General features: G+C 35.7%; 1 protein-coding gene across 5 annotated transcripts in view; it reads left to right on the top strand.

Annotated features, from left to right (window-relative positions):
- KLHL5 (kelch like family member 5) overlaps positions 1-25,139 on the top strand; it is an 85,937-nt gene that overhangs the window by 15,262 nt on the left and 45,536 nt on the right. The window contains exons 2-6 of one of the 5 annotated variants that reach the window (XM_041752272.1): positions 3,445-3,915; positions 5,022-5,120; positions 18,512-18,694; positions 20,992-21,128; positions 21,880-22,076. In XM_041752272.1, the coding sequence (XP_041608206.1) occupies positions 3,536-3,915; positions 5,022-5,120; positions 18,512-18,694; positions 20,992-21,128; positions 21,880-22,076 (996 nt within the window). In that variant the 5' untranslated portion in view covers positions 3,445-3,535. Of the gene's footprint in view, positions 1-3,430; positions 3,916-5,021; positions 5,121-8,551; positions 8,607-18,511; positions 18,695-20,991; positions 21,129-21,879; positions 22,077-25,139 lie in introns of those variants that run through there. The other 4 variants (XM_041752271.1, XM_041752276.1, XM_041752275.1 and 1 more) reach the window with 4 other exon arrangements.

Genomic DNA, 25,139 nt, shown 5'->3' with positions numbered 1-25,139 from the left:
TTTAATGCAATTCCAATTAGAATCTCATTAGGGTCAGAGCTTTTTGTTGAGGAGAAGATTGGGTAATGTTACTTTAACATATATACAGAAGGGTAAATATCTAAAATTAGCTTTAAAAATTAATTTATTTTTTGAGATTTATTTCTTTATTTTAGGCAGGGAGCAGCAGAGAGGGAGAACGAGAATCCCAGGCAGTCTCCCTGCTGAACACAGAGCCAACAGGGAACTCAATCCTGCATCCCTGAGATCATGACCTGAGCCAAAATCAAGAGTCAGATGCTTAACTGACTGAGCCATCCAGGCACCCTAGCTTTAAAAATTATTTTATTATTTTTTATTTTTTTTTTAAATTTTTATTTATTTATGATAGTCATACAGAGAGAGAGAGAGAGAGAGAGACATTGGCAGAGGGAGAGGGAGAAGCAGGCTCCATGCACCGGGAGCCCGATGTGGGATTCGATCCCGGGTCTCCAGGATCGCGCCCTGGGCCAAAGGCAGGCGCTAAACCACTGCGCCACCCAGGGTTCCCCTAAAAATTATTTTAAAAGGATATATGTGGAGGTAGGAACTTGCTTTAACAAATATTAAATATCTTACAGATAGATTATAATTAAAATACTGTACTTTTGGCATAAAAATAGGTAAATAGTAGAACAGAATTAGCACCCCAAAATTGATCTCTGTATATATGAGATGCTGATTAACAACAATACCTCATTCAGTGGAAAAAGAGTGGTTTACATTAAAATTATATTGATAGTAGAGGTCTCCTATTAGAAATAAAAAGGGCTCCAACAAATCAAAAAGGTACAGATAGCTTAATTGAAAAAAAAGATGAAGAAAACTAAGCAAAAGCCTTTCACAAAGAGGATATCCAAATGCCTACTAAACATGAAAAGTTATCCAACAACTATTAATAACCAAAGAAATGCAAGGTAAAATCAAATGGGATTCCACAACGCACTCATCAGCATGACTAAAATTAAAGATTGACAATACCAGTGTGGGCTGCCTGTGGAGTAACTAGAATTCTCATATGGTTGCAGGAGTATAAAACAGTAATAGCAATTAAAGTTGAACATATGCATACCTTCTAATCTAGCAGTTTTGATTCTGTACGTATATACTCCATAGGAATGCGTATGTATGTGCTTCAGATAACACAGACAAGAACGTGCATAGCAGCAGTACTTACTTGCAAGAGTCTCTAGAAACAACTAAAATGTCTTAGCTATAGAATGTATTTTGATGGTTGTATGTTTATACAGTGGAGTGCCTGTGGCACTCTCTGGTCATCCAAAAACTATGCGACTTCCAGAAGCCTTTTTTGGGGGTAGGAGCAGAGGCTTGGTGCCATGCTTGTTGAGACCCACAAGGCTAGAGTGATTGGAGCAACTTCTCTCTGGGCAGTGGCACCTGGGCTAACCTCTGAGGATGAGTAAGACCTTAAAACCAGAGACCTTGGGACACAAACAGTATATAAAAGAGCAACGTGATGTAGACTCTGTCTTAACTGATGAAGCAGTATGTTCTTGTTGGAAAATAGAAATAAAGTTGGCTAGATAGAGTGGAGTTGGAATGGTTGATATGAAGGAGTGGGATGGAGATGAACAGACAAGAACAGCATCGTTTTACTCTCGAATGCATCCTGCATACCACTGCCAAATTAATTTTCTAAAACATTGCCCTGTTCAACGGTCCACTTAATATTGCCTGTGAGTCTTTATACCTTTGCTTTATGTTCAAGGTATTTTATATCATCGTATTCATTCCAGTTTATGTCTTATTAGTCCTTAAAATTAATTAGGTATGTCTGGCTGGTTGATCAAACTGCCATTTTTCCCCCTCTTTCTTTGTCAGTATGCTCACTGCATGCTTTTATTAATATCTTTCTTCCTTTATGAAATCTATCTTCATTCTTTCTATAACAACTTCCTATTCCCAGAGGCCTTCTCCCTAATGAAACTGGCCCGTACCACTCCACAGCATCCCAATATCTCTTTTTCTTACTGTATTTATTATTTATTCTACCTACTGGGGACAAAATTGTAGAGAGCTTTTCATGACTCTCATTCTTATTTCCCTGAATAATTTTTATTCTTCTAAAGAGCTGTGTGAAGTTAAGATCTATGCCTCCCAATCATTTTGTAAGCCTCCGAAGCAGCCTCTTTTTTTAGTCGATTGATAATAAGCATTGTCTTTCGATTGAAATAACATTAGATATTGAACACCCCAAAAACTTAATTCTGTATTTCTACATCACAATATATTAATATTGCAGCATTATCATGTGTCTTCTATTTAAATGGTCAAGTACTTTTTGTTTCAGTAACTCGGTTTAAGTCTTTTTGAAGGGAAGAAGTAAGATATTATGTAACTGTGTCCCCCACAATGCCTAGCAGAGTGTCTTGCTCACAATAACTACTCGGCATTTTAAATTTTGATTTTTTAAAAAATTTTCTTCATCAGTTTGCCCTAAGTGTAACCATGTTCAGACCATTGTTTTGTTTTTCTAACGACAGAGGGCACCATTAGGGTACTTGTACACCCAAGAAATAATCCTGTCCCAGTCCTTGGTAGCTTTCTTGAGCCACACTCTCCTCTTTCTAAATGGTGTCACACAAATTTGGAAATTATACTAAATCAAAGCCACCCAACCCTAACTATAGAGCAATGTTGGCTTCAAGTTATTTATTTGACAAAAGAGTAAGTACTGTCATATTTTGATCCTTTGTAGTTTTCAGACTTTTTCTTTCTCCTTGTTCCTATCCTTTGATCAAATGAAACCTTACCCCAGATCTTACCATGTTAATTAAATACACTCCTTTCCCGAAGGAAGAAGATAGAAGCCGAAAGCAACAAACTGGAGCCCCACCTTTGTATTCCTCCCTCCTCCTGCCATCTAAAGAGCACAGCTTGAAAGTCACGATAACTCATCTAATTAAAACACGCTTTTTAAAAAAAATGCTTATTTTGTGATATGTCATTTAGGAATTTAGTATCAAAATGGAAACATTTTAGTTTGACGGTGATTTTTATGTACAAAGGAAAATGTTCTGGAATAAATTCCTGGTTTCAGCAGTGAAAGAGTTAATATACTAAGCAGCAGAGACTGAGATATTGCAATGGGATAGTGCTTTCTGTTTCTGTCATTTGCGGTTTAAGAAAAGAGGGTGGTGTTCTGCATTTGAAAGGACTTTAATGAATGCTGTCAGTGTTCGTGGGAGCTAATGGTCAGTATGGGAAAAGAGGGGGGAAAGTGGTCTAGCTGCTTCAGGATAGGTGGATGAGAGTTTGCTCTGATTGAACGGAATGTTCCACCGTGTTTCATCGCTATTCATTCTCCTTTGTTCTTTATAATCTGCTATATTGGTATAAAAGTTAATGTAGATATATATGTGAACGTGATTTATTTCCTTTCAATCTGTTTATTGTGTACAGCAGGGCATATACTTCTCTTGTCTTGGTTGGATGCACAAATCTGTGTGCAGTGCTTTTTGCCCGTTGCCTAGACGATCACTTGGTTTCTCTGAGGATGTCTGGTTCTCGTAAAGAGTTTGATGTGAAGCAGATTTTGAAAATCAGATGGAGGTGGTTTAGCCATCAAGCATCATCTAATTCTACAGTTGACAGCCAGCAGGGAGAATTTTGGAATCGAGGACAGACTGGAGCAAACGGTGGGAGAAAGTTTTTAGATCCATGTAGCCTACAATTGCCTTTGGCTTCAATTGGTTACCGAAGGTCCAGCCAACTGGATTTTCAGAATTCACCTTCTTGGCCAATGGCATCCACCTCTGAAGTCCCTGCATTTGAGTTTACAGCTGAAGATTGTGGCGGTGCACATTGGCTGGATAGACCAGAAGTGGATGATGGCACTAGTGAAGAAGAAAATGAATCTGATTCCAGTTCATGCAGGTTGATTATTTTCTTACCGTTAGAAATGGGGTGTGGGGGTATATTTTCTATAGTGTTAATAATTTAGTATTATTATTTATCTATAATAATATACATACCTCTATGTACATATACATATATAACATCCTGGTATGCATATATGGTACTTTTGCTAGGGTTTACTAAAATGTTCTAATATTAATTTTAATTCTATAAAATTGTAAAGACAACAAGTTGCATTCATTTTGAAATATCTTGTATTCCATGTATAGATATGGCTCTATCTTGAAAATAATACATAGTAGCAATTTTATGCATCATTGCCTTGCAGTTTGCTTCATTCATTTACCTTCTATAGTTATAGCAAAACTATAGAAGACATGACATTTTACTTTGCAACAGATTATGGAGTCATTTTTTAATTTTAATGAAAATGGAAGGTTTTACAAGGAGATGCACATTGTAGTTGTCAGTAAATTTTTTTACACCATTGTAGTTACAATAATATTTTTCTTATGGTTATTTCTCTTTGTCCTATGTTGCAGCCCTCCAGACTAATGCAGGAAATACAGTAGCATGTCTCTTTCTGAGATGACAGCTTCTAATTCCTGTTACCTTCACTTCACTGAAAATTGTGCTATTTAGGGAAGTGAAGGACATTCTTCACGAGAGTTTAAGGAAACACAGGGGCTAGATATGGTCAGCTGCTGAAACAGGGAGAGGAGAAGGGAGAGTGAGTTTGAGGAGAGAACGTAAGGAAAAAAATTGGTTGATTTCTCAATGACTTTATTCATCTTCCCCTTTGAAACCTGGCTTTATCTTTGAAATGAATTTTCTTGTCAATCAGTTTAAACTTTTGTAGCATATTATGTAACAAGTGACAGCATGAAAATCATCTTTCTGGTTCATTTTCATGCAAAAATATTTCTAAATATTTAAAGGCTATTTGTCTAATTTGATTCCTGGATTCTTTTTAAAAAATTTCTCTGCAGGTTTTGATAACATTTGGAATTTGTATGTTGGTTCTTAATTATAGATATCATAAGAGATGGAGACAAAATGAGTTCATATATTCATGTATCTCTTACTTGGGGATATTTATTGCCTTCTCCTTTTCTAACCTTCAGAACATGGAATTCTGAACTGTGGTGTTGGAATAATAATAAATATAGACCAGCCATCTATAATCATTTGTATAATGGAAAGAGGGGCATATCTTTACATAGGTAACTAGTGTATTTAATTTAAAAATTTTTTAATTAGTTCGTAACTTGGCATTAGATGAATAAGAACCACAAATAATTTTAATATGGAGATCAGTTTGAGTTAGTATGGTATGATTGCTTTGTATTTTCTTTAGGGACTTGTTGCCATAAAGAGAATAATAATATATATAGTAAAAGGTTCAGGGTTTATCATTTTTGTGGAAAACCAAAAAGTAACCATCTTTCCATTTGAAAATAAATGCAGTGTATCAAAACTATTTTAACAAAATCAGAAAAACAAAACATTCGTTCATCACCATAAATTATAAAAATCTTAACATACACATCTACTACCTGGAGAGATTATACATATGCGAGTATAAAATTTATATACAGTGTATGAAGTTGGAAAGGTTATACACACATTGGTTGCTATCATTTACTTCCTTACAACAAAGGTAGTATGCATAGCTAATGATTATTGACATTAAGTTATTGTATTCTTTAGTATCCATATCGAAATACCATCTTAGTGAGGTATTCAGTATGAAAGAAAAAGACTACTTTTTTTTTTTTTTTTTTTTTTTTTAGTGAGAGATTGCTATATGTGTACTTCAAGGACTTAAAATTGACATTTTTACTTACAGGATATATAAAAGAAAGACAACGATATTTTAAAAAATCTAAATGTAATTGTTTTTGAAATGCTAATCAAGAAGCTTGAGAAAGTAAATAATAAGTTGGGAATAAATAGTGTACATCTGCAGTGGCCAAACTATTCCTAAAATATTATTTCAAAAATAAAATGTACTTTTAAAAGGTCTCTGAATTTTAGATAGAAGAGGAGAAATGTTTCAAAGCAACTCGATATTCGCAAAGATTTGAAATTTCTATACTAATTTCTTACTGCAAAAAAGCAAAAGACAAACCATTCTAGATTTAGAAATGTCATTTGTGTGTATACTACTCCTCTTCTGTTTTTTTTCTAGATTAAATATATCTGATTCTCTCATCTTCCTTCAGTCCTTCAGCTCTTTGTCGTAAGGATACATTTATTTGCCCCTAGCTTTTTGATTAAGTGAGCATTCTCTTTAGGTGGTTGCCCTTCCACTGTAAACAAATCAAAGGCTGTCACTGTTAAAGTCAAAGGAAGCTACACTGACATCAAATTTTTGTATAGAACTTGGGAACAATTCTTTTTTTTATGTAATATTTACAAAAGATGAAACATAGTAAACATGCGAGTATGTTAGAGATTGGTATCTTAAAATATTAAAGACCTAACAGGGAAATATATAACATGATATATGGAGAATTTCTAATTTAAGCATTCATAATAATTAGGTAGAGCTCAGAACTTAGACTGAAATTTTGAATTATTAGAAAAAAGGGAAAACAGCTGAGCGGTTTTACCTACACAAAATCTTAGCACCCACAGTGGATCTGCACAATTTAAGACAAATGTTTAAGGCATCATATGTTGTTTATATGTTTGATTAGTTGCATTCTAACTAGGAGAAATGTCAACCTCAGCCCTTTGACTTCTGCTAATTTCTCCTGCCACACATATAAGTGATTTTAAAGTTTTCATCTTTTGGGGGCACCTGGGTGGCTTGGTTGGTTGAGAGTCCACCTCTTGATTTCAGCTCAGGTCTTGAGATGGAGCCTCACATTCAGTTCTATCCTGAACATAGAGTCTGCTTGGGATTCTCTCTCTCTCCTCCCCCTACCCCTCCCTGCTCTTGCTCTCCAAATAAATAAAATCTTTAAAAGTTTTCATATTTTTAAAAAGATTGTATTTATTTATTCATGAGAGACACAGAAGAGAGGCAGAGACATATGCAAAGGAAGAAGCAGGCTTCCTGCAGGGAGCTGGATGCGGGACTTGATCCCAGAACCCTGGGATCACAATCTGAGCTGAAAGCAGGTGCTCACCTACTGAGCCACACAGGTGCCCAGAAGTTTTTGTATTTTAGCTTTGATCTTAGGTCTGTAGCCTAGCCAACGGTTTCTCCATGGGAATCATCAAAGTCATTACTTTGATATTGAAATACAATCCTTATTTTTCAAACTATGAGGAATTTTAGACACTAAGGGGGATTATCACTGTGCAGTAGGTTTCTAATACCTTAATTCAGGATGAATTTTTTCCAGGGCCAGAAAAGTTTACATTGTGACCCACTGTGTGAGCACATACAGTACAAACACAGTTTACACTTCACTTGACGAGCCAGCTTTGAAGTTATGGAATTTTTGACATCTTGAGAGAAATTACACTATTTCAAGCTTTGTTCATAGAATTTAATATTTTATATGTCAGATCTGTATGTCACATTTTTAGTCTATGTGTAAAACATTACTGTGCTTTATAAATACTCAAAAAAGCAATAGCTAATACTAGCTGGGTGCTTAGTATCTGCAAAGCACTGTTTTAAGCATTTCATTTAATTCATTTAATCTTCACAACAAATTTCTGAGATAGCCAGAATTAGCCAGTTATTCTAATTTTATAGATGAGCCAATGAGGAACAGAAAAGCTAAATAACTTGCTCAAGGTCAGTAAGTGAAATAAAACTGCCTTAAAAAAAATTTTATATCTTTACAACTGTTTTAGATTTATAGGAAAATTGAAAAACAGTATAGTGAATTCCTTTATACCCCACACCCAGTTTCTCCTATGTGTAATATATTAGTATGGCACATGTCTTACTTAATAAACCAATATTGATAAATTATTATTAACAAAAGTCCATACTTTATTCACATTTTCTGAATTTCTACCTAATGTCCTTTTTCTGTTGTAAGATCCCATCCAGAACACCACGTTACATTTAGTTATCATGTCTTCTTAGGCTTCTCTGGGTTGTGATAGTTTCTCAGACTTCCATTGTTTCTGATGACCTTGGCAGTTTGGGGAGTGGGGTCAAGTGTTTTGTAGAATGTTTTCTCAATTGAGATTTATATGATGTTTTCCTTGTGATTAGACTGAGGTTATGAGTTTTGCGGAGGAAGGCCACAAAGGTGTAAAGTGCATTTTCATCACATCACATCAAGGATGCATACTATCAGCCTGACTTATCGCTGTTGATATTGACCTTGATTATTTGGAAGTAGCTGCATTTTGAACCCAAAGAATTAAGATGTCGATTTCATGCTCACACACCAGTAGGCAGCTGTCTATGACTGTTTCATCACCAAGTTCAACTTGGATTAACATAATAGTTGATGATTCACTCTAACCACTTTCACCTTCTCTCCTCAGCTGATTTTCTCAGCCTGTTCTTGAAAATGCCAAGCTTAGCTTGCTTACAGGTATAGTCTTTTTTTTTCTTTTAAAGATTTTATTTATTTATTCATGACAGACAGAGAGAGAGAGGCAGAGACACAGGCAGAGGGAGAAGCAGGCCCCGTGCAGGGAGCCTGACGTGGGACTCGATCCCGGTTCCCCTGGATCACGCCCTGGGCTGAAGGCGGCGCCAAACCCCCGGGCCACTGGAGCTGCCCCAGGTATAGTCTTTTAATGGGGCCACAACTCTTCAACCACAGCCATCTATCTGACTCGTGTTACTTGGTGGCTTATTCCCCCCATATTTCAACTGCAGATGCACAACACTCTTCTTTGATGCCTCTTGAAGGCATTTAGGGCTTCCTCATCTCCCAGCAAGGAGTTATCTTTACCTTTTCTCAAGTGCTACCTTCTTTTTCTTGACCTTCTTTATGTTATCTCTGCATCTTCTTGTTTGAACCAGTGTATTAATTCTGGTATAGTTTGTTGAGATGTGAAGAATCACATCTTTTTTTTTTTTTTTAAGATTTTATTTATTTATTAATGAGAGAGAGAGGCAGAGACACAGGCAGAGGGAGAAGCAGGCTCTGTGCAGGGAGCCCGACATGGGACTCGATCCTGGGTCTCCAGGATCAGGCCCTGGGCTGAAGGCGGCGCTAAACCGCTGAGCCACTGGGGCTGCCCTAATTCTGGTACAGTTTGAAATGAAATCCTCAACATTTCCACATGAAACGAATTCTCTTCCCAGAATTGGCAAAGAAGCTTAACTATAATGCGCTAGTACCTGGGAAGACTATATTGCATGTCCTCCCTCACATGTAAATGTCCAAGTCATAGCTGGAATTCCTTTGACATAAACCTATGGAACATCTTCTCACAAGACACTGTGTGTGCATTTGCAGGTATGTGCAGGCCTGTGTGTGCACATGTGAGTGTTAAATATTTTCTCTACAGTTCAAGGAGCTCATATACCTTCTGAAGCATCTCTGTCTGCTCTTATCACTCTTACTTATCATGTTTTTTTAAAGATTTTTTTTTATTTATTCATGATAGAGAGAGAGAGAGGCAGGCTCCATGCAGGGAGCCTGACGTGGGACTCGATCCTGGGACTCCAGGATCACGCCCTGGGCCAAAGGCAGGCACTTAAACCGCTGAGCCACCCAGGCTGCCCTTACTTCTCAGCTTTAAGCCACTGAAGTTCACTGGGTGATTTAAACAAAATGGGGATTTACTGGAATTGTATTAGTTCCCAGAACTGCTGGGAAAGCTGAAGAATCGGCCTAGGACAAAGAATAGGCAGTTCAGTTACACAACTGGCCCTTTTAACTTCAGATTTTACAGGCAGAAGAAACTGCCTTTATGCCGCTTACTGCTTATATTTCATTTTTATCCATTTGGAACTAGATAGTGAGGTTTTACATTTTTTAATATTAGGTATATTAGGCATGAAAACAATCACACACACACACCCTACATATACACCCATATGTGCATAGCCATGTAATTTGGTCAGTTAACTTTAGGGAGCCTATTAGTAGAGAATAGGCTAAGATGAGAAGAGATTCAGAAATACAGTGGCTCAAATAAAACAAATTTATTTCTCTATTTCCTAACAGATGGGTAAGTGGCTCAGGGCAGATAGGTAGCTCTGCTTCACAAGTTCACTCAGAGACCAAGATGCTTTCCATACTGTTTCTCCATCCTGTAGGGTACTATCCTTTATGTTCAAAGCTAGCTTACTCAACTCCCTCTCTGCATTCCAGCCTGTGGGAAAGCCCAGCAAAAGGAAAGGGAGGACGTTAGGCCAATAACACAAGTTGCATGTATCAGCTCTGTTGACATCCTATTGGTGAGACCTAGGCATGTGGTCACAATTAGCTGCAAGGAAGACTCAGAACTACTGTAATCTTTATCTGCGTAGCCAAGTGTCCAGCAAAGCTCATTACTGTGGTAGAAGGAAAGAATGATCTAGGAGTTATAATCAACAGGTGCAAGAGGTGAAGATAGCTGAACAGAATTCTTCAGAACGGATTTTTTAAACTCCCCACCCCATTATGTAATATTTTGACCATAGAGACATTGGAGAGTAGAAATAGTTAAAAACAGAGGGGATCCCTGGGTGGCTCAGCAGTTTGGCGCCTGCCTTTGGCCCAGGGCGTGATCCTGGAGTCCCGGGATCGAGTCCCACATCAGGCTTCCTGCATGGAGCCTGCTTCTCCTCTGTCTGCGTCTCTGCCTCTCTCTCTCTCTCTCTCTCTCTCTGTGTGTGTGTGTGTCTCTCATGAATAAATAAATATTTTTTTAAAAAAAAACAGAACAACTGCTAATAACCCTGCCAACCCAAAATAATAGCCACTGACAATCTGGGGAAGTGTCCTTCCAGTATATTTTCTGTACATGTATAATAAAAATATGTATCTTTAGAGTGAAAATCTGAGCCTTACTGTAGATACTATTTTTTTTAAGATTTTATTTATTTATTCATGAGAGACACACACACAGAGAGGCAGAGACACAGGAAGAGGTAGAGGCAGGCTCCATGCAGGGAGCCCAATGTGGGACTCGATCCTGGAACTCCAGGATCATGCCCTGAGACGAAGGCAGACACTTAACTGCTGAACCACCCTAGCGTCCCTACTATTTTGTAACCGACTTTTTTACTCTAATGTAAATATTAAAATTAGGACTCTTGTCACACAAGACAGAAACCTAACTCAAACTGATTTAAGCAAAAACTAGAAATTTTTGGTTGATGTAAGTAAATAAAAAATCCAAGGATAGATCTTAGCTTTATTCATGGCTGAATTCAGATACTCAAATAACACTAGAAATCGATTATTCTCCCTGTCTAGACTCTGTTTTCCTTTGTGATGGCATTTTCTCACGCAGGCTCTCAGTGTGGTAGCAAAAACCACTAGCAACTGCAAGTTTACTTTTTATTAGCAACCTCAGTGGAAAGAGAGTGACTCTTCTTGGAACCTCAGTGGAAAGAGAGTGCCAACCAACATCTTAAAATTGACTCTGATTGGCCTTATTTGAATCATGAGTTCTCTCAAACAATCATAATTGCCAGGAGATACAATACTTTTACTAGCCAGGTCCCAGTCCCTTGTTCATTTTTGTCCAGGGGAAGATTCATCTCTGCCCATGTCATGTGGACTGACCTGGGGAATGTATGGTTTCCCAAAAGGTAGAAATGGGTCTCTCACCATAAGAAAGAATCCTGAAGAGGCAAAAACAATGTCCACTAAAACAGTTCTCCATGTCATCCACTTTTTAAATGGCTGCATCATCCTCCTATGCACAGATACATCTTTTGTTTAACCAATGTTCTGTTTCTTTTTGGGATTTAGATTGTTTCCAATATTTTCCTGTTAGAAACAACCTGTGAGGGCAGCCGTGGTGGCTCAGTGGTTTAGCGCCACCTTCAGCCCAGGGCATGATCCTGGAGACCCGGGATCAAGTCCCATGTCAGGCCCCCCTTGCAGGGAGCCTGCTTCTCCCTCTGCCTGTGTCACTCTCTCTCTCTTTCTCTCATGAATAAATAAATAAAGTCTTAAAAAAAAAAAAAAAAAAGAAACAACCTGTGATAAACCCTCCATATAGTGAGATCTGTATACAAACGTGATTGTTTCCTTTGGATAAAGTCCCAAGGATGTGCGCATTTTTAGGGTGTTTGATTTATATTCTCAAAGTTATTTCAGGAACATTACTATTATTTTCATTCTTAGGAGCATTGTATAAAATTGTCCCCTGGCCCTTCCCTTTCACACTGGCTATTATTTAAGAAAATTTGATTCTTACAAACATTTAATTCCCTTCACTGTAGATATTCTGGCCATAGTACCAGGAAAAATGCCTTTAAATTCCAAAATCAAAAATCTTTGTCTTGAGAAGGGAAGAGGTGAACGTATTCTTTTTTTCTTCCCTCTTGTCATTTCTCCGTATATACCTGCTCTGTCCTCCCCTTAAAGGAGACACCCTGAATCCTCTTTTACCTTACCCACCTAATTCCAAGGCACATTTCAGATCTTACTTCGTACTTGTTGCCTTTCCAAACACTAGCTCATATTGATCTTTCCCTTCTCTGTATTCTAATAGCAATTATACTCCAATTGGGGATGTATAAAATGATCAGCTGGAGAGATGGTAAAAATAGAGCTTCTATTTACATTTCATTTTATGCCTTTTTTATTCAAATGTAGTTGACATGCAATTTTAGTTTCAGGTGTACAACAGTGATCATTTATATACATTATAAAGTGATCACTATGATAAATCTAGCTACCATCTGTCACCATACAAAGTTGTTACAATATTATTAACTGCATCCCTTTATCTTATCCAGCAAAGCTCTATTTTTTTCTATGTTTTAGAATACAAATAATTGTACAATGGTATCTATCTTTTATAAACTGGTAAACATCCATATATTTGGGCACATGCTTAAAAGTATACAGGAAAGGATATGCATAAAAAAGATTTAGAAACTGTTAGCCTATACAAAGCAATTTACAGTCTTATTTTACATTTGTGGTTTTGAATATTTGTAGAGAATGCCAAAAGATTCATGATACGGTAGTTTGCACTTTTGCAAAAGCATGAATTCTGAATACCAAAAGCTATGAGGCAGATAGCTGGGAGTAAATCACTTACCGAGGGAGTGAGCCAAACAGACCAGTTAGAATCTCAATGCAGCTTTGTTTTCTACTCAAATCTACATACAATGTAATTCTTATGAAGTGATTTTTAAAACTTATTTTGAAAAATTACTCCATGAAGAAAGCCTAATGCAAATTCTGATGACAAAAGTGAAGAGTTCTAAGTCGTTTTTACTAAAAGGTAGTATTAGTCCTGGAACATACTTTGTATGTGTATATGCAAGTGTGCACATGTATGAAATCTGAAGGGCTAAGCCATGTTGCTATTTAATTTTTTTTTCCAGTTCATGAAACTTGACTCTTCAGATTTCTTCACTAAAGAATCCTCTCTTTCTTTGCATCTCCACAGTTTCTAACAACTGGTGCAATACTGCATAATACAGAGAGTTGCTCTGTAAATCATTGATAACTTGATTCTGTTTGATACTTGCCTCTTTTCTATGTTTAGGTGTTTTTCTGACTTACAAGTTCGTTGCCTACTGCAGAGGGACAATAGGCTAAAAATTAAATGTTTCGTTATAGCCTGCAAATATTCAGCAATGCATAGTTCTCTACAGTGAACATCTCCTATGAAAGATTTTAATGATTTACCATCCTAATAACATCATATAAATAAAATGAAGCAGAGAGGTTAAATGTATTCCCTCTGTTATCATGTAAAAGATTGAGTAGAATATATTGAAAGAAGTATATATTAAATGCTCCATAAATGGCCTATTCCCAAATGTTTGTATTGTGTGTTGTGATGTCTATCAGGTTTACTAAAAGACCACTTTAATTAGGAAGTATGAGAATTAATTATAAAACTGATAATGCTGGGGATCATTTTTTTAAAAGACAACCAACCAACCAACCAACCAGCCAAACAGCATTATGTAAAGACAAAAGATAGGCCTTTCCATATGCCATTGAAAACCTAGATTCTACCAACAGTAGTTTACCTTGACTATGTATTTATTCTCTGCTAGAGCGGTACATTCATCATTTCATTTAATGATTCCCCCATGAGGGATCCACTAAAGAAAGTACCATGTATTACTTACTCCTGTTTTGCTATTGAAAAAGTTAATAGAACTTTCTGCATTGACAGAAATGTACTATATCTGCACTATTCATTTTGGCAGCCATTATCCTCCTGAAATTGAGTATTTGAAATATGACTCGTCTAAAGAACTGAGTTTTTAACATAATTGTAATTAAATTAAAATAGCACAATGAGGCTAGTGGTTATTGTATTAGACGGCACAGCTCTAGAATTTTCCTAAAATGTTCTTAACCACTACACTACACGTCTCCAATTCAAATCTCCAAACCAAAGCACATAATAGGAAAAGAAGTAATAGGGAAATATTAATATTGTAAATTACACGGAGCCATAGTATTAAAAGCAGTCTGATTAGTCAGGGATATAGATGTGACCTCTGTTCCTTGGAAACCTAAAAGACATCTTGTTCTCATACCCAACAAAGGGGCAGCCACATAGCAGTATTTTGTCTAAAATTCTTAATTCTCTTTTCTTTCTGTGGGATTACCTTCATTCATATTGTACTATCATTCTCCTTTCGTACCCTTAGCCCTTGAGCTCACTGATACCTTAAGGGTAAAGGCCTAAGAATCTCCATTTATTTGTGAGTGGTTTGGGCAACACTCTGAAGGCTTCCTGATCCTAGCTTTGTAACTGGCTGCCTATGTGTCTTTAGTGGATTACTTTGTCCATTTTAGGCCTCAGATTTTCTCATCTCAAAATAAGGGAATTGAATTATTTTTATTTTGGGGGGGAATTGAATTATTATTATTATTTATTTATTTATTTATTTATTTATTTATTTATTTATTTATGATAGTCACACAGAGAGAGAGAGAGAGAGAGAGGCAGAGACATAGGCAGAGGGAGAAGCAGGCTCCATGCACCGGGAACCTGACGTGGGATTCGATCCCGGGTCTCCAGGATCGCGCCCTGGGCCAAAGGCAGGCGCTAAACTGCTGCGCCACCCAGGGATCCCTAGGGGAATTGAATTGGTCATGTAATTGTATAGAGATGCAGTAATTTTTTTAGTAAATTCTTGTATTATTAAAATTATATATATAAACTCCCAAGTTTCTTAGAAACAAAACAAGAAATGCCAAAAAGCTGTGCAGCTCTTCAAGTCTTTTTTTTTTTTAAGATTTTATTTATTCATGAGAGACACAGAGAGAGGCAGAGACACAGGCAGAAGGAGAAGCAGGCTCCATGCAGAGAGCCTGGCATGGGACTTGATCCCAGGTCTCCAGGATCAGGCCCTGGGCTGAAGGTGGCACTAAACCACTGAGCCACCGGGGCTGCCCCACTTCAAGTCTTTTTAATAGCTCTGTTTCTTACTCTTTCACGCTCCTTTTGTGAATGGGTGGCTTCACTTTTCCATAGGATACAAATCAGAAGCCTGCATTCCTTTTGTAGCAGTGGATGGAAGTGATTTCTGTACCCAGAAATCCTAGTGAATTATTTGTCACAATGAAATAATATGCTTATTTAACATGTGATGCCAGTAGAAGTCTTGAAAGCAAATAACAAAGTTTGAAATGTTATTTTAGAAAAATGTTACCATTTGTTAACATGTTTACATATAAATGATTTTTGATGTTTTACCTTTATGCTCATTTTAAAAATAACAAATATTCCATTAAGTTCAACTAGTTCATTTAAAATATTTAAGTCAAAAAAATTCAGTTTACACATGTTTGAAATAAAGTATCAATGGTATAAAGTGGTGCTTTGAACCTGTAAGTTCATCACATGCTAATTTGTGTAATCTCTTCCTGAAGTATACACCACTGCTTTTCAGCCTGTGATGTGTGTTCACATCACCTGTAGGGCTTTCAAAAAAATGTAAGTTCAGGTTCCATCTCAGACGTAGTGAATCAGTCTTGGGGAATGAGGCTCTGAACACAGATGCTGAAAGTGTCCTCAGGCTGTTCTTACTCATTCCAGAAGTTAAAGAGCCAAGCATCCTGAAAGTTCTTGATAGGAAAAGGTATTGCTGATTTATTAATTAGGCTTATATACCAACATCAAAACTAGCCTTGTAATCCTATTATAAAATTCTATTGGTCTTTCAAAAGTTAACACTGATTAGCATTTATGTTTGGATGATAGCAATTCATCACTCAAAAACATTCAACTAACTCAAAAACATTCAACTGTCTTGCCACCAATAAGAATTTAATATAAGAAATGTAATACAAAATATAGGAACCCTAAGAAAGAAGTATTTGATTTCCTTACTTAATCTTGTTCTTGAAAGAATTTGTGGTTTATGAAAATTAAAAATTCTAATTTTCTTTCATTATTAGATCAGTAAAACTCTTCTAATCATTTGTCAGTATTTTGACAATATAAAACTTCATTTTATTGCAATATGTTTAAATCTTCAAATTGTTCTTCACCAAAATTACCATCATCTGTCATTGCTCATGTTATGTTTTCTCCTAGATTTTAAAATGATTTTTAATTCTCATTCTTTTCTGTAAGCAACCTATAATTACACATTACTCAATATAGTTTTATAATAATCCTCTTACATGTTGAGTATCTTATCCTGGGTTTTCCAAGTCCTTACACCAATAATATTCATAGTGTATGACACATGCATTCCAGATAATATATATTTTGCTTGTATTATTGTTATTGACAATTATTTTCCAAGAACATTTTTGTATGCATTACATATTTGTATGCATTAAAAATGTGTTGGGCAGGAGAATTTAGGTAGAGATTCTGCTCTCTTCTAAAATGGATAAATCTCAATACAATGCGAGAATTCTTGTGAGTGTAACTTATGTGAATGTTCTTACCTGGGTGACCTTCCATGTGTATGTTTACCTGTTCCTTCCTCTAAGCCCTCCTCTTCACTCAGCTCCTGTAAAGAGAAAGAAAGCACGAGAAAGGAACACCTGCTCTTAGCCACGGTACCCTGGACATGATGCAGTTTGTTTCCATTATAAGACCACACCTGTCTTAGAGAGGCTGGTAATGCGGTCTAGTTATATTCTCCAAAGAAAAAGAAAAAGGGCTTTAAAAGTGAACACATAGTGGTCTCTGTGACAGCCCTGTCTCTGTCATGAACAAACTGCGTGACTCCTGGCAAAGCATTTAATCTCCATGGCTTCCCTTCTCTACTTTAAAAGTGAAAGATCCAGTGACTTTTCCTTTTTTGATAGAATTATTAAATGTTTATATTAAGAATAATCTCAAGATACAGTGAGGATTGAATCGACAGAGCATTTGTCAGAATCATAATATCCCTAAAAGTGGATCTGACAAGAAATGAGAATTAAGTTATGGTGTTATTGGTAGTTAACTGCATAGCCAATGGATGTTGATTATATGATTCAAGTGATCTGGTGGGGGACGGTGCAGGGAGGGGTAGACCTAGGACTTAGTTCCTAATAGTAACCCTTTTACTTTTTCACCATTTCCATCAGTAAATCAAATGAAACCATAGAACTCCTACTTTCAAATTAATGATTTGGAAATTTCATATAATGTTTAGATACCTAAGTTAGGCCATCAGATTTATTTTACCTATAATATAAGTTATAGGTTATCTGGGCTTTTGAAGACAGGCTAGAGAATCAAATGAATTATTTGTAACATTGTTTTTATCACAGTGTACGTTGACCCTTGAACAATGTGGGAATTAGGGACACCAACACCCATACAGTAAAAAATCCACATAGAACTTTTTACTCCCCAAAAACTTAACTAGTAATAGCCTGCTCTTGACTGGAAACCTTACAAATATTATGAAGAGTCCATAAAATTTTTGTGTTTTATGTATTATATACTATATTCTTACAATAAAGTAAACTAGAATAAAGAAAATATTATTAAGACTAATATAAGGAAGAAAAAATACATTTTTAGTACTGCACTATGTTTATTGGAAAAAATCCATGTATATGTGGACCCAGACAATTTAAGCCCATATTGGTCCAAGGTCAACTGTGTTTTATGTTCTAAACAGTTATCCTATAAATGAACTGTGGACTATAACCCATTTTTAAGTTAAGGATGGCTTGGACTTATGTTTCTAAAATAGTTTCATTGCCTTTCTGCTTCCAAAGAATGATCTCTTATACCCTTAAATATAATGTTAGGAGATATACTATTATTATGAATATAGCTTGGCTCTTTTTCAACAGAGAAATTATTTTGACCAGCAGAAAAATCTCAAAAATAGGCACCACAAAGAATATATGTAGTAATTAACTAACACGTCACATTCACTCACAATTTTTACAAGACACACCTAGAATTTGAGCCATCATTGAATTTAAAAGCCAAAAATGACGAATGATTACATGTTACTATTGACTGGCAGCATTGATGACTTCTAGTACATTTAAAGGTTTTTAAAGGACTTGATAGAAAAGATCTTTTCAATGTGATAGTAATATTTCAAAAGATGTGTTGTCTTTCTTTTCAGGACTTCCAATAGTAGTCAGACATTATCATCCTGCCATACTATGGAGCCATGTTCATCAGATGAATTTTTCCAAGCCCTTAATCATGCTGAGCAAACATTTAAAAAGATGGAAAACTATTTGAGGCATAAACAGTTGTGTGATGTAATTCTAGTTGCTGGTGATCGCAGAATTCCGGCACATAGGTAATTGTTTTCTAAATCTCTATATGTGAGAAATATTTCCATACTAATTTACTTATATGTACATTGAGATATTGCTCCAACTAACTATTCCATATGCTTTTGGAAAGGGATATCTTTCATGGGATTTCTACAAAGAAAACAGTGCACATGAAATTATTATATATTAAATGACCCCAAAGAGTCACTTTCCTTTGTAGAAACACAAAAACAAAACACACTGACCTCAGATCAGTTAGTATTACTTGTTATAGATTTCAGCTTCTATGAGCAGTTTTTCTCTTAAATTCTACCAATTAAATAAGCAAACTCAATGGAAATTTGAGCTGAATATTTAGAAGCAAAAAACCTAGTGGAATGAAATGGCAAAAACTGCAGTTTTAAAATAGCAACATCTATCCCAACTTCTATTTCCTGATCTCCAAGAAGTAAGAAAAGCAGTGATGTTAGGGAACAAAAGCCTTTAACACAAATAAAGTACTATCTTTTTTTAAATAAGAAAAGAGATGTTTAATAAAGGACAATTCATTATGTTTCTTTTGATAATTCCATGTTGAATTGTTCTGTATTAATCACTATTATGACCCCCAAGGGTTTTTTTTAAATGCTTTTAAAAACTAATTACATTCTGTCCCAAAGATTTTCTTAAACTTTCCAAAGTGGAAGTGAAATCATTAGGAAAAAATGGGCTTGGTCTTAGTTCCCAGTGATTCAGTGGGCATACATTTATTGAGATGCTATTAGAACGTGACAAAAAGTTTGTGTTATGAGCGTGGATTTATTAGAAAAGATGAAGATGCCTCAACCTGCATTTTATTAGAAAAGATGAAGATGCCTCAACCTGCATTTCAGAGACATCTCAAATTCTCTGTTTCTACAACAGAGTTCATTACCTTCACTACCACATATGTGTGAACTCTTACCATCTCATTCTGGTTACCAGTGGCAGAAACTGCAAACTGGTCTCCCTGTTTTTACTCTCTTCCCCTACATTCTGTTTTCTGCAGCTATCTGAGTGATCCTTTAAAATAGAACTCAGATCTGGTCACTCTTATGATCGAACTTTCCAATGACTCCTCACATTACTGTGAAAGCCCAGTGGCCTGTGCGATGGCCATTGCCCTCTGACATTCTGTCCTTGCGCACTCTGTTTGAACCGCATGTGTCCAAGGACCTAGAGCAGTGCCCAGTACTTATTAGGTGTGAATTTCTTTAGTGAGTTGATGAATAAATAGGCAATTCTCAGAAGAAACCTGAACAACCAATATCCATTTGAAAAGATCTGTAGTCTCACTAGCAATCGGAGGAATGAAGATTAAAATGACAACGAGACACCATTTAACACATTGCAGATGGCCAAAAATTTTAACATCTGACAATGTTGTTGGAAAGTGTTCTCTCTCGTACAATGCTGCTGGGGATCTAAATTGGCACAGCACCTTGGAGAGCAATCTGGCAAACCACCCCGCAGTGTACTCCTGGGACGGAGGAGAATGGAAGTAGAGGGGAACGCAAGGGAGCTTCAACTGTTCACTGTTTATATTTCTTTAAAAATACATACATACATACATACATACATACATACATACATAAAGTAAATCTATATAAATGTGCCAACATAGAAATATCTCCAAGACATCAAATAAAAAAATCTACGTTTCAAAATGTGTATTTATAACTTATTTTTGTTCATATAGGGCTATCAAAAATCTGGTCAGAGATGTACCTAATATATAATAATGTACTATTATAAAAATATTATAGTTTTGTAGTGTTATAACAAAAGTATTATCATTTGATGACAAAATGTGAACATTATAATAATAATAATAAGTCACAAAAATTAAAAACAACCTGCTAAAACCATTCTCAAGTTTCTCCCATATGTCTACTACTTCTACAATTAAATTGAAAAAAAAACAAAAACCAAAAAAACCTTAGGTTATTTCCAAAAGGGATAAACAGAAAATAACCTTTATGATTTTTTCTTTTTTTATATAGTCAGTTTAACGCTGTGGGCTTTAGCTTTTCTTCTGGATGTTATAAAATGGTATTTGAGTAATGAATGGGTAAATCATTTACCTCAGCAGAAAATTTTCAGTAATGGTAATTTATTACCCCATGGAAGGAACTAGAGCATAAAGCAATTTGTCAAACTTAAAATGCATTTCCCAGTACCATGCACTTTCTGTGGGTAACAAATTTTAAAAAGAGAGAGAGAGAAGAAGCAGTATTTATTAATGAACATCAACTTTAATGTGGTCACTGATTTTTTTTTTTTTCTTCTGGTACGTTCTCAGATTGGTGCTCTCCTCTGTCTCGGATTATTTTGCTGCCATGTTTACTAATGATGTCAGGGAAGCAAGACAAGAAGAAATAAAAATGGAAGGTGTTGAACCAAATTCACTATGGTCTTTGATTCAGTATGCATATACAGGTAATAAATCTGAAAACATAAATCTAAAACCTCTTAAAATTATGTTGTATAATTAGATTTCAGGTTCCTGCTTTTAGTAAAGCCTGCCATACATAGCTAACAGTGAATTCTGCTATTGTAATCATCACTCCTGGTGATACCTTTATAAAAGTTTAAAATCTCTATATTAGAATCTTTAAAACTGTTGTTAAGGGTGGCTCACTAGGTTAAAGGTTTGCCTTCGGCTCGGCCCATGGTCCCAGAGTCCTGGGATGGAGCCCCCCATCAGGCTTCCTGGTTGGCAGGGAATCTGCTTCTCCCTCTCCCTCTGCCTACCACTCCCGCACCCCCACTTGTGCTCTCTTTGTCAAATGGATAAATAAAATATTTTAAAAATGAAATAAAATGATTGTCATAATTAACCTCTTGATTGGTATTTTTAAATGTTAATATAATAATTAGATGACTTATATAATGTTTTTAAATTATTGCACCTAAAATTTGAGAGTTATATATATAATAGATATGCTACTTAATTAAAGCATCATTTAAAAATTCTGAAAATAAACCATTAGTCTTTTATTTTAATAGAAGTCACAGAACTAATAATGTTTTTTCACATTTTGTACTTTGTCTTTTCAATCTGAAATCATCTAGGTCTAGAATTCATATAAGGAGCTCTTGTGTAGAATTATTACTGTTGACACTGATTATTTTATACATCAAAGTTAATACAGTTCTATGGTTCATGGAATGTCTTTTTGTCATTAAGGCCGCCTTGAATTAAAAGAAGATAATATTGAGTGCCTGCTGTCTACAGCTTGCCTCCTTCAGCTTTCACAGGTTGTGGAAGCTTGCTGTAAGTTTTTGATGAAACAGCTTCACCCATCCAACTGTCTTGGAATCCGTTCTTTTGCTGATGCCCAAGGTTGTACAGATTTGCATAAAGTGGCTCACAATTATACTATGGTATGTATTCTCTGAGAAGCAGAAAGTCATATGCTCTTTACCTCATTTCTTATTGCTGCAGGTTTATCTACATGCTGCTGTTTTCCCATGGCTCTGCCACACGTCTTGAGGTTCAGGTTCACTGTCTATTGCAGAGCATTTTCATTGAGTTATAAGGAGAGAACACCAAGTAATATTTCTCCTGGATCTATGAGTCCAGCCTGAATTGTTACAGTTGCTAAGAAGCAGAGCAGTGGCCAAGGACTGTCCTATTCAAGGTTTTTCAGATCTGCTGCTTTGGAGAGCAGGATTTCCCCTACGTTTTACTTTGTAGCACTGGATGAATTTCAGAATGGCCCACATATTTACAGATGGAAATTGGTGACAGTGATTGTGGGGTATTGGTGGAGTACAGACAATAGGATCAAAGGGAGGCTTTTTATTAAAGATAAACCTGATTATATGTAAGAAGTGTTTTTTAGCTATGTAGAAAGATGTTCTTATGAATTGAAGCAAATTATGTGCTCAAAATAAATCGCAGAGGAGGTTCTCATTCAGACTCAGGAGGATAGTGGATATAGATTGATCTAGGATAGCAAGAAAAGAAGGGCATATTGAGGGCATATTGCTAGGACCAGGCCCCATAATCTTCATAGTACAGGGACATGGGGAAGTAGGGATATCTGGATTTTTAAGGAATGACCATCTTGTTACACTATGGCAGTTAGGTCTTCCCAGCTGGGCAAAAATCGAAACTATTGCTTTAAATCCTGCAATTAGGGCAATATAGCTCTTAAGAAAGAATGTGAACATTCTCACAAACATACCAGTTATCCATATTATTGATTGTATCAAAATTAAGAAGATGCTTTTGTCTACCTTTTCCTCCATTCTTCCATTAAGTTGGTTTGTCTGTGAAGAGACTGACAAATACTTTAGGAATTTTTCACTACAGAAATAGAGATGTGAAAAAATGATAAGAACAGATGTTTACAACTCTTGGGAAGGATAATTCTACCTCCTTCGTAAGCTCAAAATGAGGATTAAATGAGTTAATAGAAGTGTTGCACTTAAAATAGTGATTGACACACAGTATCCCCAGTCAATAAATGATATCCTCATTGCTGTTACCATCATTGTACAAATTTACTTTATTCAATACATAGAATTGGATGTGAGTGAACAAAAGCCCTCATACAAAAGGCAATACCAGATAGACCTAGCATCTTCTAAATTCAGTCTCAGGGAAGATTTTTCCCCACCTACGTCTGTATCTTTCCTTGCAGATATCTCATTTTGACCTTAAACTTTAGGTTCAAATAATTTTAGGAGTAAGATGACTAAAATAAAGCTGGGTTTCTTTTCTTCATAATCAGTTTATCATTTAAGTAATATCTCTTTTCTAGAAAAGAGTTTTATTCACATGAAAACATTTGTATGCATTTAGGTCACTCCTGTTGTTTACAGTAGAGGCACAGTGGCTGATTAGATATAAAGGCTTAGATATAAGTTTAAATTGGCTATTTTTTTAAAGATTTATTTATTCATGAGAGACACAGAGAGAGAGAAAGAGAGAGGCAGAGACACAGGCAGAGAGAGAAGCAGGCTCCATGCAGGGAGCCCGACATGGGACTCGATCCCAGGTCTCCAGGATCATGCCCTGGGCCAAAGGCAGGCACTAAACCACTGAGCCACCCGGGCTGCCCTTGGCTCTTTCTTTTTATTATTAAAGTAAAGTTCACATGCAGTGTTATTTTAGTTTCAGGTGTACAACATAGTGATTCAACAATTCGATACATTATACAAGGCTTACCATGATAAGTGTAGTTATGTTCTGTAACCATACAGAGTTTTTACATTATTATTGATTTAGCTCAATGTTTTTAAAGCTATTTTCATAGCCAATTAGTTGAGTGTTTTTTTGTCTCAAGGCTATTATCTGACATTATTCAGTTTCAACAGAGGTGAAATTTAATTCTAATAACAATAAGTCATTTAGTGGCAGATTGTCTGATTTGAATTGTTGCTATGGGAACCCAATGAAAATGTATACCAAAATTCAATCTTCAATTTAAATAAATCCCTCAGTAATTTCATTTGCTTAAAAACTAATTCCAAATGAAGAAAGGGCATAATGCTAGCAAGTGTTTGGTAGCATGATAGCTATTTATATCACAAAATAGATTTTTTTAAGTTTTAATTTTAATTCCAGTTAGTTAACATACAGTGTTATATTAGTTTCAGGTGTACAATATAGTGATTCAGTAATTCCATATATCACCCTGTGCTCATACAACAACACAAAAAAAGATTTAAAATCTGAAGTAAGCATAATGTCACATAGTAAATTCAGTTTTCACAATCAGTAAATGTTGCACGTACTTGGGACATTCACTCATCCTCTATGAATACAGGTAGGAAAGAATGAGGAGTTCCTTCTTATAATCCTGAAATCTAGGAGCTTGTTCTTACTCTGACTGCCAGTGAATGTGACCTGGCATGAGTCCTTTAACCTCTGCCAAAAGTCTAACATTGGGTATGTCATTACAAATAATTAATGGCATTATGGATTTGTGTAATAAATATAAGCATTTAATTTTGAATATTTGAATTTTGGTTCTCAACCTAGAAGAAAAGACTGAATTCTGCTAAAATACCTGGTGTAACACCAAGTAACACTTTTGAAAAACACTTTGTATTTAACCTTGAGTTCAGTTGTTGAGAGACTCAATTTTCACTTAAAATGAATTGTACTAGGTCAGAATGGGCACAGTTCTGAGATAGAAAATCAACAAATAAATAATAATATATATAATAGTTCTTTTCTGCTTGAATTAATACCATTGCATTGGTAATGCCATTAATACCATTCGAATGCAAAGCAATAGTTTTATTGGTACGGTCAGAATGGTGTAAATGTTATAAATATTGATTATATTGTACACTACCATTGAGCAATTAGAAATGTATATTATTTTGATTTCTTGAGAATCTTACTTAACATTATATAATAAATGTGTTTCCATGTATCTATGTGATCTTTGTTTTTGAAATGTTTAATGCCTGCTTAATAGCCCATTGAGT

This window comes from Vulpes lagopus, chromosome 4, assembly GCF_018345385.1.
Source record: "Vulpes lagopus strain Blue_001 chromosome 4, ASM1834538v1, whole genome shotgun sequence".
NCBI lineage: Eukaryota > Metazoa > Chordata > Mammalia > Carnivora > Canidae > Vulpes > Vulpes lagopus.
This window is presented reverse-complemented; position numbering and strand designations above follow the sequence as displayed.